Consider the following 14,398-nt stretch of genomic DNA (forward strand, 5'->3'; position numbering starts at 1 on the left):
CGCGTGCCACCAAAGAAGCTGTTTGCATCTGTCGAGTCTACTTTTCTTCAAGCGCGTTGCAATCAATAACCAGTTGAGCGACTGAAGGCTTTTATGTGGAGATCATCTCTAATTAGTCTTGACATGGATCTGGTCGCCACATTTCCCTGGACATGATTTTCTGCTTTCTAAGGGGATTCGTGCGAATTCTTTCTCGAACGGCTTTTAAGGCGGCACTGGTTCGAACCACGCCAAGATGACCACTTCTTTTTCTGTCTGTCACTTCAGACGTTTGGAAAAAACGATGGATCGTGCGGTAATAAACAAATCTTGAAATATTAAGTTTTTTTTGCGAATTTGTCAGCGCCGTATGCATTGTAAAATTTGTCACAGAATTTATATCAAGACTAAGTACAATCAAATTATTTATATTTATTTAATTCTTCGATATAAAGCACTTGAAAAACAGTCAAAATCACAAGAAATGAGATAAAATAATGAAAGGCATAAAATTTAAGTCATTCGAGTAAAACGGCTTATGTTTTTTAAAAGCTCGCAAACGCATAAATAAATGTGTATGTATGTACATCAACAACAAACGCCAACTCCAAAATCAAGTTAGTATATTCACACTTATGTATGTATGTTATTGTTGCTACATACGAACAAGTTAAGTTTGTGGTCATGAGTCATAAACCAACTACCAGACCAACAGCAGTGGGATGTCGAACAGTGCCAGCCAGCCAATTCACAAAACATTTGTTAAACATACATACATACATACATTTGTATATGCCTATGTTGTTGTGCTACAAGCGCCTGGGTAAGATGACGCAAAGAAACAGGCAACGAGTAGTGGGTTTGCAGTTTGTGCAATAATAAATGGCGGAGGTTGGCTGCGTTGATGGCGCCATCAACAAACATTTTTGCCGCGCTTGTTAGTAAAAGTTTTGCAATGAAAATTGAGCAGCAAAAAAGCTTGTTAAAACAATCGTAGAATCGTAAACGAAAAATGAAATGAAAGTCAAAATTACAGGAACAAACTACAGATCAAGCTATTGAATTCTGGCGAGCTGATACAAATCTTTTAGTTTGTGGATATGCGAGTACAAGTAAAAAAGGTTTCAAAAATTTTTAAAAACAGTTTCGTAAAGCTTTGTGGTTCTCATTGAATTTTGTTCATTATTAATTGCAAATTGGACTAGTTTTATTTTTTATAACTACCGAAACCAGTCGCACGATATCGAAAAAGTATTTTCACGTAAAAAAAAACAATTGGTAGAATTAATAATTTTTCAAAATCTACGCCCAAAACAATATTATGGTTTCAGAGTCAGAAACGGATGTACCATACAGACACTATCGAGAGCTTCAAGTTTTAGGGGCTGTCGAACAATAATCCATTTGAATATTTCCATATTCCAAAAAAAAACTTTGTCATAAGTGCATTTTATTAAGACTCTATTACATCAAAACAGATGTCAAAAATATGAAGATATCATAGATTTCGGTAGCTGAATGAGTTTGCTCATGATTACCTTCGGCTCGAAGCTCACCTGAATCAAACTTACTGTGGGCATTTTGTATATTATATTATATATTTTTTATATTTAATTATATTTATTGTATATTTATATTTTTTTTTTTACTTTTTATTTATTTATGTTTTTTTTATTTCTTTTTTTTTTATTAATTTTTTTTTGTTTTTATTTTATTTATTTATTTTATTTATTTATTTATTTTTATTTATTTACTTTTTTTATTTATATTTTTATTTATTTATATTTTTATTTACGCCTTTTTATTTATTTATATATATACTAGCAAACCCCGCCCGCTTCGCTGGGCACACTAAAATAGAATAGATATGGTTTAGAACAGAAAAGATATGGTTTTCATATTATTTATTTCTTTATTCTTTATTCCAGCGCTTTGGCATACACAATATTTTTTGTTTTTCTATTTGTTTTTGAGTAAATATATAATGCTGTTGGCTTCCCAACACGTGAACAGCCAACGTATAGTTGACCATGGGTGAATACTGGTTCTTCTAAATTCATCCCGCATATTTCTAAAGTTCGCCCTTGTGATTTATTGATAGTTATTGCAAATGTTAAGCGAATGGGTAGTTGCAAACGCTTGAATTCAAATGGCAATTCAGGTGGAATCATTGGAATTCTCGGTATTAGAACGTCTTCATTTGATGCCCATATTGTACATACACAACCAAAGGTTACCCGGGTCCACGTTTTGACCTATATCTCGAGATCCCAGTCACGGAGCGGAATGAAAAATACTCAGAACTAAAGCATTCACCAACAGCTTCCATTTGATACCGATATTGTACATACACATTCTAGGCTCCACGTTTTGGTCTCTATCTCGAGACCCTAGTCACGGAGCGGCATGAAAAATACTCTGAACTAAAGCATTCACCAACAGCTTCCATCTGATATCCATATTGTACATACACATTCTAGGCTCCACGTTTTGGTCTCTATCTCGAGACCCTAGTCACGGAGCGGCATGAAAAATACTCTGAACTAAAGCATTCACCAACAGCTTCCATCTGATATCCATATTGTACAAACACATTCTAGGCTCCACGTTTTGGTCTCTATCTCGAGACCCTAGTCACGGAGCGGCATGAAAAATACTCTGAACTAAAGCATTCATCAACATCTTCCATTTGATACCCATATTGTACATACACATTCTAGGCTCCACGTTTTGGTCTCTATCTCGAGACCCTAGTCACGGAGCGGCATGAAAAATACTCTGAACTAAAGCATTCACCAACAGCTTCCATCTGATATCCATATTGTACAAACACATTCTAGGCTCCACGTTTTGGTCTCTATCTCGAGACCCTAGTCACGGAGCGGCATGAAAACTACTCTGAACTAAAGCATTCATCAACAGCTTCCATTTGATACCCATATTGTACATACACATTCTAGGCTCCACGTTTTGGTCTCTATCTCGAGACCCTAGTCACGGAGCGGCGTGAAAAATACTCTGAACTAAAGCATTCACCAACAGCTTCCATTTGATACCCATATTGTACATACACATTCTAGGCTCCACGTTTTGGTCTCTATCTCGAGACCCTAGACATTTTCCAGGAGACCAAATTGTGAATCTAAACCATTCTCGAATCCCATTGAACACACACAAAAAATTTCATCAAAATCGGTTCAGTCGTTTAGGAGGAGTTCAGTGACAAACACACGAACATAAGAAATATATATATAAAGATGTTTTTTTTGTTTTTTAATTCTTTTTTTTAATTTTTTTTTTTTTCTATATATTTTTTAAATTTTTTTGTTATTACTATTATTATTTCTATACATATATTTTTCAATTTAAATTTTTTTCTTATTAAAAATTTTTTTTTCAATGTAACTAGTTAATATAAGCAACTAACGAACAATTTGTTTCGGGTTTTGCGTTATACACATGAGTTATGATGCTCTGCACACTCCTTGTAGAGAAGTTGGCTGCTGCGAGAGTTGATGCGGCTCTTTATGCTTCAGTCTTTCTTTCCACTCATTTATTAAGGTGGCAGCATTCACCCAACTGAATTTTTCACCGTAGGTATGGCTTACGTCAAAATGATATGCTTTGTTTGTATGTATTGGTATGTTTACATTTGCTTGCTGATTTTGACGTGATGGTTGGACCAAACGCAACAACAAATACATGTAGGGTTTTACTCATGATGCAAAGAATAATGAGATGGCGCCCATCGTGGTCCCGTTACTTTGCGCTCAGCGAATTTGACAACTAGTTACGTGATTTTAGCTCCAGTATGGCCAGATTACCATTTTCGTAACTTGATTTAGCATTTTTTTTTTGTTATTTTTATTATTTTTTGTCTCGGAGTTTTAGTTCATTCCACATGACATTTTTCTAGCCTATTCTAATTAAAAGTAATGTTTATAATTTTGTAAAATACACATTTTTTAATAATTATTTAAATAATTCACTCAGTTTTATTTAGCTTTACTTTTTTTAACATCTGGTGGCATTGCCCGCGATTGCCGGTGTTGTTGGTGTTCTTCTGCTTTCGGCAGTCAAATCTCTCTCTCGCTACTGCAGAGTTGCCTAGCTTTGGATATAAAAACGCACTAAATGCCCATTTAAAGAAAATAAAACACGAAATTGTTATTGTGTTACTTAAAGAACTTTGTATGCGTGAGAAATTGTCTTTAAAATGCGCGTTTTTTTTTAATAAATGTGTTATGCTTATGTACAATTTAATTTATGAGTTTTTTTTGTTAAGCGAGACTCTTTTATTAAGGGAACGACTTTTTTGCTATATTTGAAGTTATGTAACTAGATAAGGTACTCTTTTTGTAAAAATGTCAGTATGGTTTCTTTAGTATTTTCTGGTATTTTGTTGCTTATTTTTACTATGAATACACCTCTTGATGCTCTATGTCTCACTAAGGATTGAGGACCGGAAGAAACGATTACACCTCTATGGTTTTAATTCGCATTCAATAAATTCAAAGGCTTTTTAAAATGTGTGAAAAGGTTTTCAATCTTAAAAAGAGTTGAGAGAGGGGCATTTAATATTTTTGCATAGCCTTAAATGGAGCCAAAAATTAAATTTGTACTTTCAAATTATCAAATTTTATAGGAGTAAAAAAATTTTCATTAGCACTAAAACCTTCTCAGAGTGGCCTTTTTTAAACTTCTTTTGTATAATAATACAGTTTTTTTTTAACCTACAGTTTCGCTAGCCTTAAATTAAAAACAAAAAGAAACAAACACCAAACTTAAAAATTGTCGCATTTTCGGTATAAAAAAGCACTAAATTTATTGCGAAGAGAAAATGTTTGGCAATACTGCACAACTCAGCAAACGTGACGTCACGTACGCTCTGATGGGCGCAATCTTGTTTCTATCATTCTTGGGTTTTACTTATATGTGTTTGCTGTCACCTGTAATAAATTCGCCTTGGTGAGAGCTCAAGCTTAGCTATTAACATGGTGAGAGAGAGAGCCTCTTCATGTGCGATATGGCATGTTTTTGGATTAACGCAGCAATTGGCTCAATACCAATATCATACCAAGATCGCTACTGCGTACATACCAAGGGGCGTTAACATTACATCTCAAGACTTTGTTTTGAACGTTCCCACGATAGTCGGTTCTACGCTGCCGGAGCGACCCGGATTTATATCCGGCCAAGGACTGTCACTCCAGCAGTTATCCCAAGACTTTGATGGGGAATGTTTATGCTGCTACAACAACAAGAATAACGACTTTGTTTTGAAACCGTTGTATTTGCAAGGTATTGCTGGTTCTTGGGCAACCTCATAGTTGGATTCTATACGCTCATATTGGTTTGAGCATCTGGTTCTATAGCAGTACTTTAACATATATGGACGAATGAAACAGATCGCTTGCCCATAAACCAGATCATGTTTCGATATTTTATTTCCAAAACTTTTTTTTTTTAACATATAATATCATGTTCGTTCTATTTGAGTTTAGTGTCTAAGGTCATGCCCAGATATTTAACGGTATCGGGCATGAAACATCAATTGATAGAAAGGTTTTTTTCATAGCGGTCACTCCTCGATAGGCATTAACAAACTACCGAGTGTATTTCTGCCGTGAAAAAATTCATAATAAATTCAAAAAATTTTCGTAAGGAGGCGGCATAAATTTGTAGCTCACATACATAAGCAAAAATAGTATTCGTCAAATTGGTAGTGAACTTATGTTGATTCCTAAAAAGCTTTGAAAGATAACAAGGAAGAAAAGGCCTTCTCTGCATTGGATAGATTAGCTGGAGAAGGGCTTGGCTTCACTTGGTATTTTCAACTGCCGCCGGTTAGTACGAGAAAGAAACTGTTGGCGACTTTGCTAAACTCGGCCAAAATTGCGTCCGCGGTTATCGCGCCAATCACCAGGAAGAGTCAAGTGAACCGGACTGTAAATATTTAGTTATTATTTGTACTTCATTGTGAACTGCCCTATTATGATAATGTATTTATGTAAGTATGTAAGTACGATAACCTTTGACACACATGTCAATAAACGATCTAACGAATAGCAAAATCAAATTTAAAACTTAAGTTTAATTTGATTTCAAGAAAATATAATCGAGGTTAAAGCACCTATATTGTTTCCAAGAATATTAATATATAAAATTCATTAAAAAAGCTAGGCCTTTTTTCAACTACAGTCGCTGAGAAATTGGGTTGAAACGTAGACGCCAGCACTTTGACGTTGTCACGAAGTTGGCACAATACAACGTACATAAAAACATTAAGTCGGACACATTTCACACCAAAAAAATATGAAGCTTTCCTAGACATGTGGAATGCAACTTTCATAGGAATACAAGAAAAAACGTGACAGTCTGGCCAAGATCGCACTATGATGAAAATAGCATCGCGCGAAAACGCTTAGTGCTTGCAACAACACATACAGCAAATTTGCTTTGGCGGCAAGCACAAGAGACCCCAAAGAAAATACAGAAGTAGTGCCAGTAAGCGCAACTGGGAAAATAAAAACGAAAAGAAGCGCCGCCTTTGGCGCACACATTTTTGCTTTGCTTTGCTCTGTTTTGTTTTATGAGCACTTAGCCCAGAAGAAAAATATGTATTATATTTGGACTTTATTTCTTTTCTACTACGACAGCTCTATAATGCACTGGAATTAGCCGAACACATAAATACAGCAAACATCTACAACAATAACAAAAACAAATATATATATATTATTAAAATAGTACAACAAATATGGCACGAAAACTATGCGGAAATGCAAAATTTTAATTTGTGCATGTCTTTGTTATTGTTGCATATTTCGAACACACTTCAACGTCCACAGCTGAAAGATGCTTCTAAATTTTAGCTGTTAAAATGATTTTCAGCAAAATAATAATTTTGAGACAAAAATCTCTGTGTGCAATACCGTCAAGCGCAGCGGACGAAGCAGGAGAAGCATTGAAAGGAGAAAGGCAATAAATGTCGGAGAATTAAAAAATTTCAAAATTTGATATTTTCTAATTCGAGATGCTGAAATTCTTAGTCATTTATTATTAGCAATGAAAATGCGCAAAACAAATTGTGCTATCAAGAATGAAATCAAATAAAAGTGTGTGTGCTGAATATAACGTAAAATAATAATAAAATAATATGCGCAACTAAGCTACTTCTTCTTCATCTTGATTGGCGCGATAAGCAATTAAGCGACTTTAACAAAGCGCACCAGTCAGAGGGACTTTCAAATCGCTAAATGGTCAAAAATATTAATCAAAGTCCAATTGTTGTGAATCGGTACGTGAAAGAAGGTGCCTGGCATGGCAAGAACAACAAAGGCAAATCAAAGCCATCGCATGACACCGAAGGAAACCCGCAAAATCCTTAGGATTGCATCGAGTTCCCCACTTCCAACAGAAAAAATTAAAGAAGTGGAGCTTAAGAAGTTCAGAAAACTACTTAATCCGATTGGTACAAAAACGCTCATAAGTTCATACCCGTTCAGATATAAAAGGGTACAATTAGGTTCATATGAAATGCTCGCACTAAAGTGGACATTTCATTTCATATAAAAGGATCAATAGTGGCATTAGTCGCATGACGCTTGGCGAGTGATTCCCCGATTCACCCCCGCATTTTTTGCAGGGTATTTACTATTATTTACATATCTCGAACTTACCAACATTCATGCGCATGTATGTGCGTATAGTGTATAACAAGGAACTGTTTCGACATCAATATTTACCTGAAAAAAAGAGTAAACAAATTAATTGCTATAACAAGTCAGCTTAAAAGTGTAAACAAATATATTCGTAAAAATAATATTGTGAGCATACATGTAAAGGGTGATCAATTTAGAGTAATCGGGTTTTAAATTCAAATAAAAAAACGAAAATCAAATTGATTGGGCAATTTTGATTATTTTTGTGATGAGCCATTCATGATATTTATTTTAAAGATAATCCCTTTCAAATGTTATCCGCAACTGCCCCGTAAATAACGTTAGTATTGTTGGCTTCCAATGCCTCAATCGAAGCTGGTTTATCCACAAAGCATTTAGATTTTACATACCACCACAAATAAAAGTACAAAGATGTGATATCACACGATCTTGATGGCCAATTCACTGCTTCGAGACAAGAGATTAAAATTGCTCACCGAAACGAAGACGCAGTATTCATTGTTTCACAGGCTGTATATATGGAAAGAGGCGCCGTCTGGTTGGAACCAAATGTTGTAGAGATAATCACGGGATTCAATTTCCTGCATCAAAAAGACGTTTATCATGGCGCGATCGCTTTCGCCATTCAGTGTTACATTGGCACCAGCCTCGTCTTTGAAGAAATATGGGCCGATGATTCCTTCAGCCCATAAGCCGTATACCAAACGGTTGTTTTCAAAGGATGACTAATGACCGTTCTTTAATGGTTTCGGGTTGCTCTTCAGCCCAAATACAGTAATCTGCTTATTGATGTAGCCATTATCCAAAAATGGCACTCATCGCTAGGCACCATGAGTTGGCCTGAGCTCGCGATGATCACTTTTCTCATCGATTTTCGTAATATTATACAATTGTACGATTTGTAAACATTGTTGAGGCGTAAGACTTTTCATGATGAAATGTCAATGAATACTGAGAGAATTATGTTTTTAGTCTGTCAAAAAGAAACACTATTGGAAAAGCACCTCCAATCTGATCACCCTTTATACACATATACCAGCAAGTGTTGGGAAAACAACTTATTCCTTACATCCAAGGAACATTAAACAGGTAGAAGCAATAGAGAAAAAAAAGTGATGCATTTGGTTTTTATTTTTGAAATGTCAGCATCTATAAACAATTATTGGCAGTTTACAGTAACTTAAAAAAATTTTATAATTTGGATGCCAAATGAATTGAAAAAAAAAATTGAAAATTAAAACCATCCTTACTGCGGCTACCTCTTTGATGTGCCTTGCTCGCATCTAATAATAATAATAATAATATCAAAATCAAATTAGAATCCATTGAAAACGCAATCAAATTATAAAAATGTGGACAAAGTGAAAGGAGCTGGGCACAACCTGAAAAAAGAGGGCAACTCGAGTTAAAACTAAGTTTTTGGGCAGAAGTTAAGATAATTTGAATGCGTGAGAAAACAGATTTCCATCTTCCAGACGGACAAAGAAATAGAAAGACGTGCACGTAATTGCGTCATTTGCTACAACAACCATGATACTGGAAAGACGCACATCTAGTTATTGCTATATTAGCAGTATAAGCATTCGCCATATATACGGGGAATGCTGCTGAAGGCACAGTCCTTGGCCGGATATAAAGCCGGGTCGTTCGGGTTACGTAGAACAGACTGTCATGGGAACGCTGCAAATCTTGTCAACCAGCTCAGCGCCCATTAAGGCTTACAGACTTAAACCGTTAACCTCTAACTGATGATGAAGTGGTGATTAAATCTTTAAGTTGCTATCTGAGCAGTATCCACTGTTTTTGACACGTAAAGACGACCTGTTACCCATAGTTTCATTTGGAAGGAAATTTGATTTCATCAATGGAGCAATCCAAAATGCATTCAGGGAGGTTTGACGGATATTTTGTTTACCGATTGTCCAAGAATGAAAGAGGGTCTGGAGCCCGATGGTACTTAAACGATAGTAATAAGTATCACTATGTTATGGGGGAAATGGCAACTGTTTTCCAAATGGAAATTTTTGCTATCCTGAAAGTAGCCGAATGGATAATCAAGAGATGGAGCGGGCTTGTACTTATATGGGTTCCAGAACACTCCGGTGTTCCAAAGAAATGAAATTGCCGATGAATTGGCCAACCGTGGATCAGCGGTGCCCCCACAAGGGCCAGAGCCAATAATGGAAATCAGTTCCACAGGAATCATGAATTGGTTCAGCGATTCTGTATGCAATCTACATAAAGAGCGATGGTCCGGTCTAGAACGCTGCAGAACTACAAAGTGTTTTGTGAAAAGTCCGAACAGAAAACTATCAAACTTTCTACTAAAACTTGGAAGGAAAGACGTTTGGTTGGTCGATATTATTAACCAGTTAACTGTGATTGACGAGTATACTCGTCATGGATAAGTGGCAAAATTTTGTGTATTGACGAGTATACTCGTCATGCGTATAAATTAGTGGCCATTGGCTATTTAAATTACAATTTTTGAGAAAAACAACACATATTCTCAAATTTCAAGATGTTTAGAATATTTTGAGGCTATGCCGGAATAAAACAAACAAATAAAAAATATAAACAGTTTGAGATGATGTCATGCTTCCCCGTATGCACTGGTTGAAAAAGTTCACCAGTTCGCATAATGAATTTATTTATGTGCGATGATAACGTTTTTTAGATGTTAACCTAAAAGGGGTAAAGGCAAAAGTCAAAAATCAGGAAGGAGTATCACTCCACAGCAAGAATTTGAATTCTTACTTTTATATGTATAATATTTAATTGAATTTATTGGGTTTTAGTTTAATATGTATGTAATATATGCTTATGTTAACCAAAGAAGCAAAGAAAATAAAATTTTTAATTTTATAAAATAAACCCATCTTTTTGATCCAATATCTTACCAGCGCAACTTACTCTGTGATTGACGAATATACTCGTCATAGCTCAATTCTGGCGACACAAAACTGTGCGCACTTTTAAATGGGAGCGCCACAGTTAACTGGTTAAAGGACACAACCTATGGGGTCAGCATATGACCACCCATGACCCAATGAGCCTGTATAGCTTGGAGGAGGCGGATAACACTGAGCACTTTCTCTGTGAGTGTCGTGCCTTTGCCTCTAGCAAGGCTACGAATTTCGGGTTCCGATGTCGTGAGAATGAGTAATATTCGTTCTCTAAAACTGGAGGATATTTTACATTAAGAATCCTTCCCTCCTTGACTATCTACTTCTTTCCTTCCCTCCTTGACTTATCCTCTTTCCAGAGATCTAAATACCATGGGGTTTTTAGCCTGAGTGTTTTAGGATCCATCAAATCTCTTGGTGCTCCTTGGCTCGACCTATTCAAATTTCAATTTCAAGTGGTGATTAGTAAGCATATTACATTTTCTAGGACCAAACTAGTTAAAATTCTCTCAATCGATATTTTCTATGCAAATGCTCTGCCCTTCGAAAAATGGACTTCAGAACTCTGCGAGACCACTCCCTCATAGTATCGTTGGAAAGACTATCTGGATGTGCCAAAGTAAAATTTCAACCTACTTCATGCGCTATTCTTGCTTGAACATTTTAGTGCTAATAAAATATGCTTTTATCGACACCAAAATTTTTGTTTAATTACAGGTACCTACACAAAGTTTCGCGCTGTTGAACTTGAATTTCGTAAATGAACTGACTTAGTTCAAACAGAAATGGTACAAAAAAATCACACCTTGGCGCATACATACATTTCGGATGTGTTTAAAAAAATCAATAAAATCTATTATTTAGTATGGCGCGTTGGTAGTTGACCTTCAACACAAATACAAAATAACATGCAGCACACGCACACTAAGCTATACACATGGATGTGCATAGATTAATTGAAGGAATAAAAGCACATAATGCAAAACACAGTATTTGATGGCTCATTTATTCAATTTTTACTTCTTTTTGCTCTTTCTCATTTCGTTTCCGTAATTTCAAGTACACATTTTTTAATGGAATAAAAAAAAAACAAATTTATGTAGTATGAATTTGCCATCGCTTATCTTTTGAAAACATGCTAAGCCACAACTACCACCACTACCACCACATTTAAGCTCTTGGTGATATTAAAAGCAGACATTTTTGATTGCTAAACCACACATCCGTAGAGGTTCTTCTTTTAAACGAGCACTGCGTAACAAAGAAAAGAAAGTGGTTTGATATAAAATGTATAATTTAAGGATGGTTTGAGTTTAATAGATACTTCTTGTGATTTAACTAATCAAAGCAATAATTGTGAAATCTCAAAAACCATTCTAAAGCCGACCGAAATTCCATGCATTCCATGAACTTCCATAATACATTCTTTTAAAAATATTTTGTGCTCTTCAAGGAAGTGTCCACACGACAAAATATACACTTAATTCTAGGGACAGTTGGTATAAATCTTGTTTTATAATCAGTCTTCACTTGACCGAGTGGTGTCCGCGGAGTGGTGTTGTTAACAAATTGCAGCCAAGTCAGAAATAAGGCCCCAAATGTTGGAAAGCGACAGAAAATTGGATTTTAAGTTGAAGTGTTTAAAAAGGGTGTGGTTAAGATATCACAGCATACCAATCAGCCCCCTAATTTTCTCCTATTTTTTGCCGGTAATATTAGAATTAACGCGCTCCCGCCGGCGACCGAATTTGTTGTTCTCAGCATCTGGCGGCTCTGTAACTCCAAGATTGTTTCATGGGACGGCGCTGTTGTAACCGTGATTGCTTATCGCTCAGTGAGAGGTGCCGACTATGCATGCGTTAGATGTAAACTATTTTTCTCCTTTTTACTCAGAAAACCGTTACCAGCATTGTCAGAAAACCGCCCGATGAGACAATTACGTATGTACCACCAATGGCACAAGCCGTCCATGGGCAGGCCTCAAAGTACCACTAGTGGTACACGCCGACGTGAACGTGTGAATAGTGTTGCCAACTCCCAACTGCCTTTTTTCACGGTCTTCTTTTACACGGTTTTGAAATAACACCTTTCACCGTTAAACAAAATTTTACACAAAATTTTTGTTCTTGCACGAATCTCAAACCAAAAAATGTTTTTGTAAACAAAACATAATTACTAAAAGAATGTCTTATTATGTTAAAATGTTTCATATAAATTACGTAAAGATAAAGGGTGATCAATTTAGAGGTATCGGATTTTAAATTGAAATCAAAAAATGAAAATTCAAATTGATTGGGCAATTTTTGTTACTTTTGTGTAGAACCATTCATGACCTTTATTTTTTAAAGAAAATCTATTACAAATGTTGTCCACAACTGCGCCGTAATTCGGCCATTTGTAAACACCAATTTTAAATGACTCGCTGAAACACTTCGATCAGAATCTCACAAATAACTAAAAATGTTTGCCATCCGATCTGAAAAGGTTAAACTTGCAGTAAAAGTAATGGCAATAAACTGCACAGTACAATAAAGTAATTATTTTTAGTTACATTAGAGTACTTACATAGATATACTCATACGTGCTGAAAACGAATATGAATATGCATGCACAAACTAATACTAATACCAATATGTATATTTGTAAATATGGCAATGCTTCAATGCAGACTGTGGAACTCATCTACCCACAACGTAGCAAAATTGCCATTTGGCAAGACGACTAAGGCGGCCAGACAGAGCAGTAAGGGGATGTGGTGCAAATAAATCGGGTGAAAACTTCGATTAGTCATCAGTGCTAATGTCGTCAACACCATCGCAAACGCCAAAACAAGCAACAAGCAAGAGTAACGCCACCATAAGTGACAAGAAATCGCAACAACACTTGCAAAACTGCAACCAAGAGAGCAAGTTTCCATATGATGATTCCTACGCTGCGGTGCTCAATTGGAACCTTATGGGCTTTTATGCGTATTTTAAACTGCGTGCATATCTACATACATACATATGTATACAAGCACAAGAGTAAAAAACGAATAAATTCAATACAATTCACTTTTATATTGTAATGTAATAACAGCAAAGAAGACAGACACAAGCGCTAATAACAACGCATATTGTAGCGCGGCAGCAACCAAAAATTTCCACGCACTCACACATGCCGGCTAAAGAGTCATACATACATTAATACATAAGTAGGGGGTATATGGTGGAGGAGTTGAGAAGTGAGAAGTGAGAAGCGCCGCCAAACACATTATCGATTGAATCAATTTAAACAAACGAATGTGCTTACATCTTTATGTACACTTATGTGCACAATAATAGCAGCGCGACATTTTGCAATTGTTGTTAGTAACATAAATAAGTATACAGGAGCCTGATTTATGGAATTGTTTCACGCCAACGCTTTCCTTAATATGTAATCAAAATATTTTATACATTGTAATTAGGTACTAGGATAAGCTTTCATATGCGCCTTAATTTAGCTGTAAATTTTAGGTACCGTTATCCACGCTTTGCTTTGTCTTTGATGCCAGCGAAATTTATGTCACAAAAGTTAGTATACAGCAAACGATTGTTCAGTTAGCATAACATTTTTTTTTACGCATTGATTAAAAAAGTTAAAACTATTAAAAGGAAATAGTGAATAGTACGTAGTATAAAAATTTAGAATAGTACGTTTTGTATTAATTTTTCCGACATTTTTAGTAATGGCACCAAGAGGAAAAGAGCTTTCTGATGATTTAAAAAAACTGATTAAAATATATCACAAGGAACATAAATAATTGCGAGAAATCGGTCGTTTGATAGATAGGAGATTTACTACAGT

The 14,398-nt window shown here is 35.6% G+C and overlaps 1 protein-coding gene across 2 annotated transcripts in view; it reads right to left on the reverse strand.

The window, feature by feature from the left end:
- The window catches only part of LOC129242949 (G-box-binding factor-like), a 114,697-nt gene that overhangs the window by 38,811 nt on the left and 61,488 nt on the right, over positions 1-14,398 (reverse strand). The window contains exon 3 of one of the 2 annotated variants that reach the window (XM_054879918.1): positions 7,651-7,727. The exons of the other annotated variant lie outside the window; for it this stretch is intronic. Within the exon in view, the coding sequence (XP_054735893.1) occupies positions 7,717-7,727 (11 nt within the window). The 3' untranslated portion in view covers positions 7,651-7,716. Of the gene's footprint in view, positions 1-7,650; positions 7,728-14,398 lie in introns of those variants that run through there. 2 annotated transcript variants of the gene reach the window in all.

The sequence above is a fragment of the Anastrepha obliqua genome, chromosome 3, assembly GCF_027943255.1.
Source record: "Anastrepha obliqua isolate idAnaObli1 chromosome 3, idAnaObli1_1.0, whole genome shotgun sequence".
In the NCBI taxonomy this organism is placed as follows: Eukaryota; Metazoa; Arthropoda; class Insecta; order Diptera; family Tephritidae; genus Anastrepha; species Anastrepha obliqua.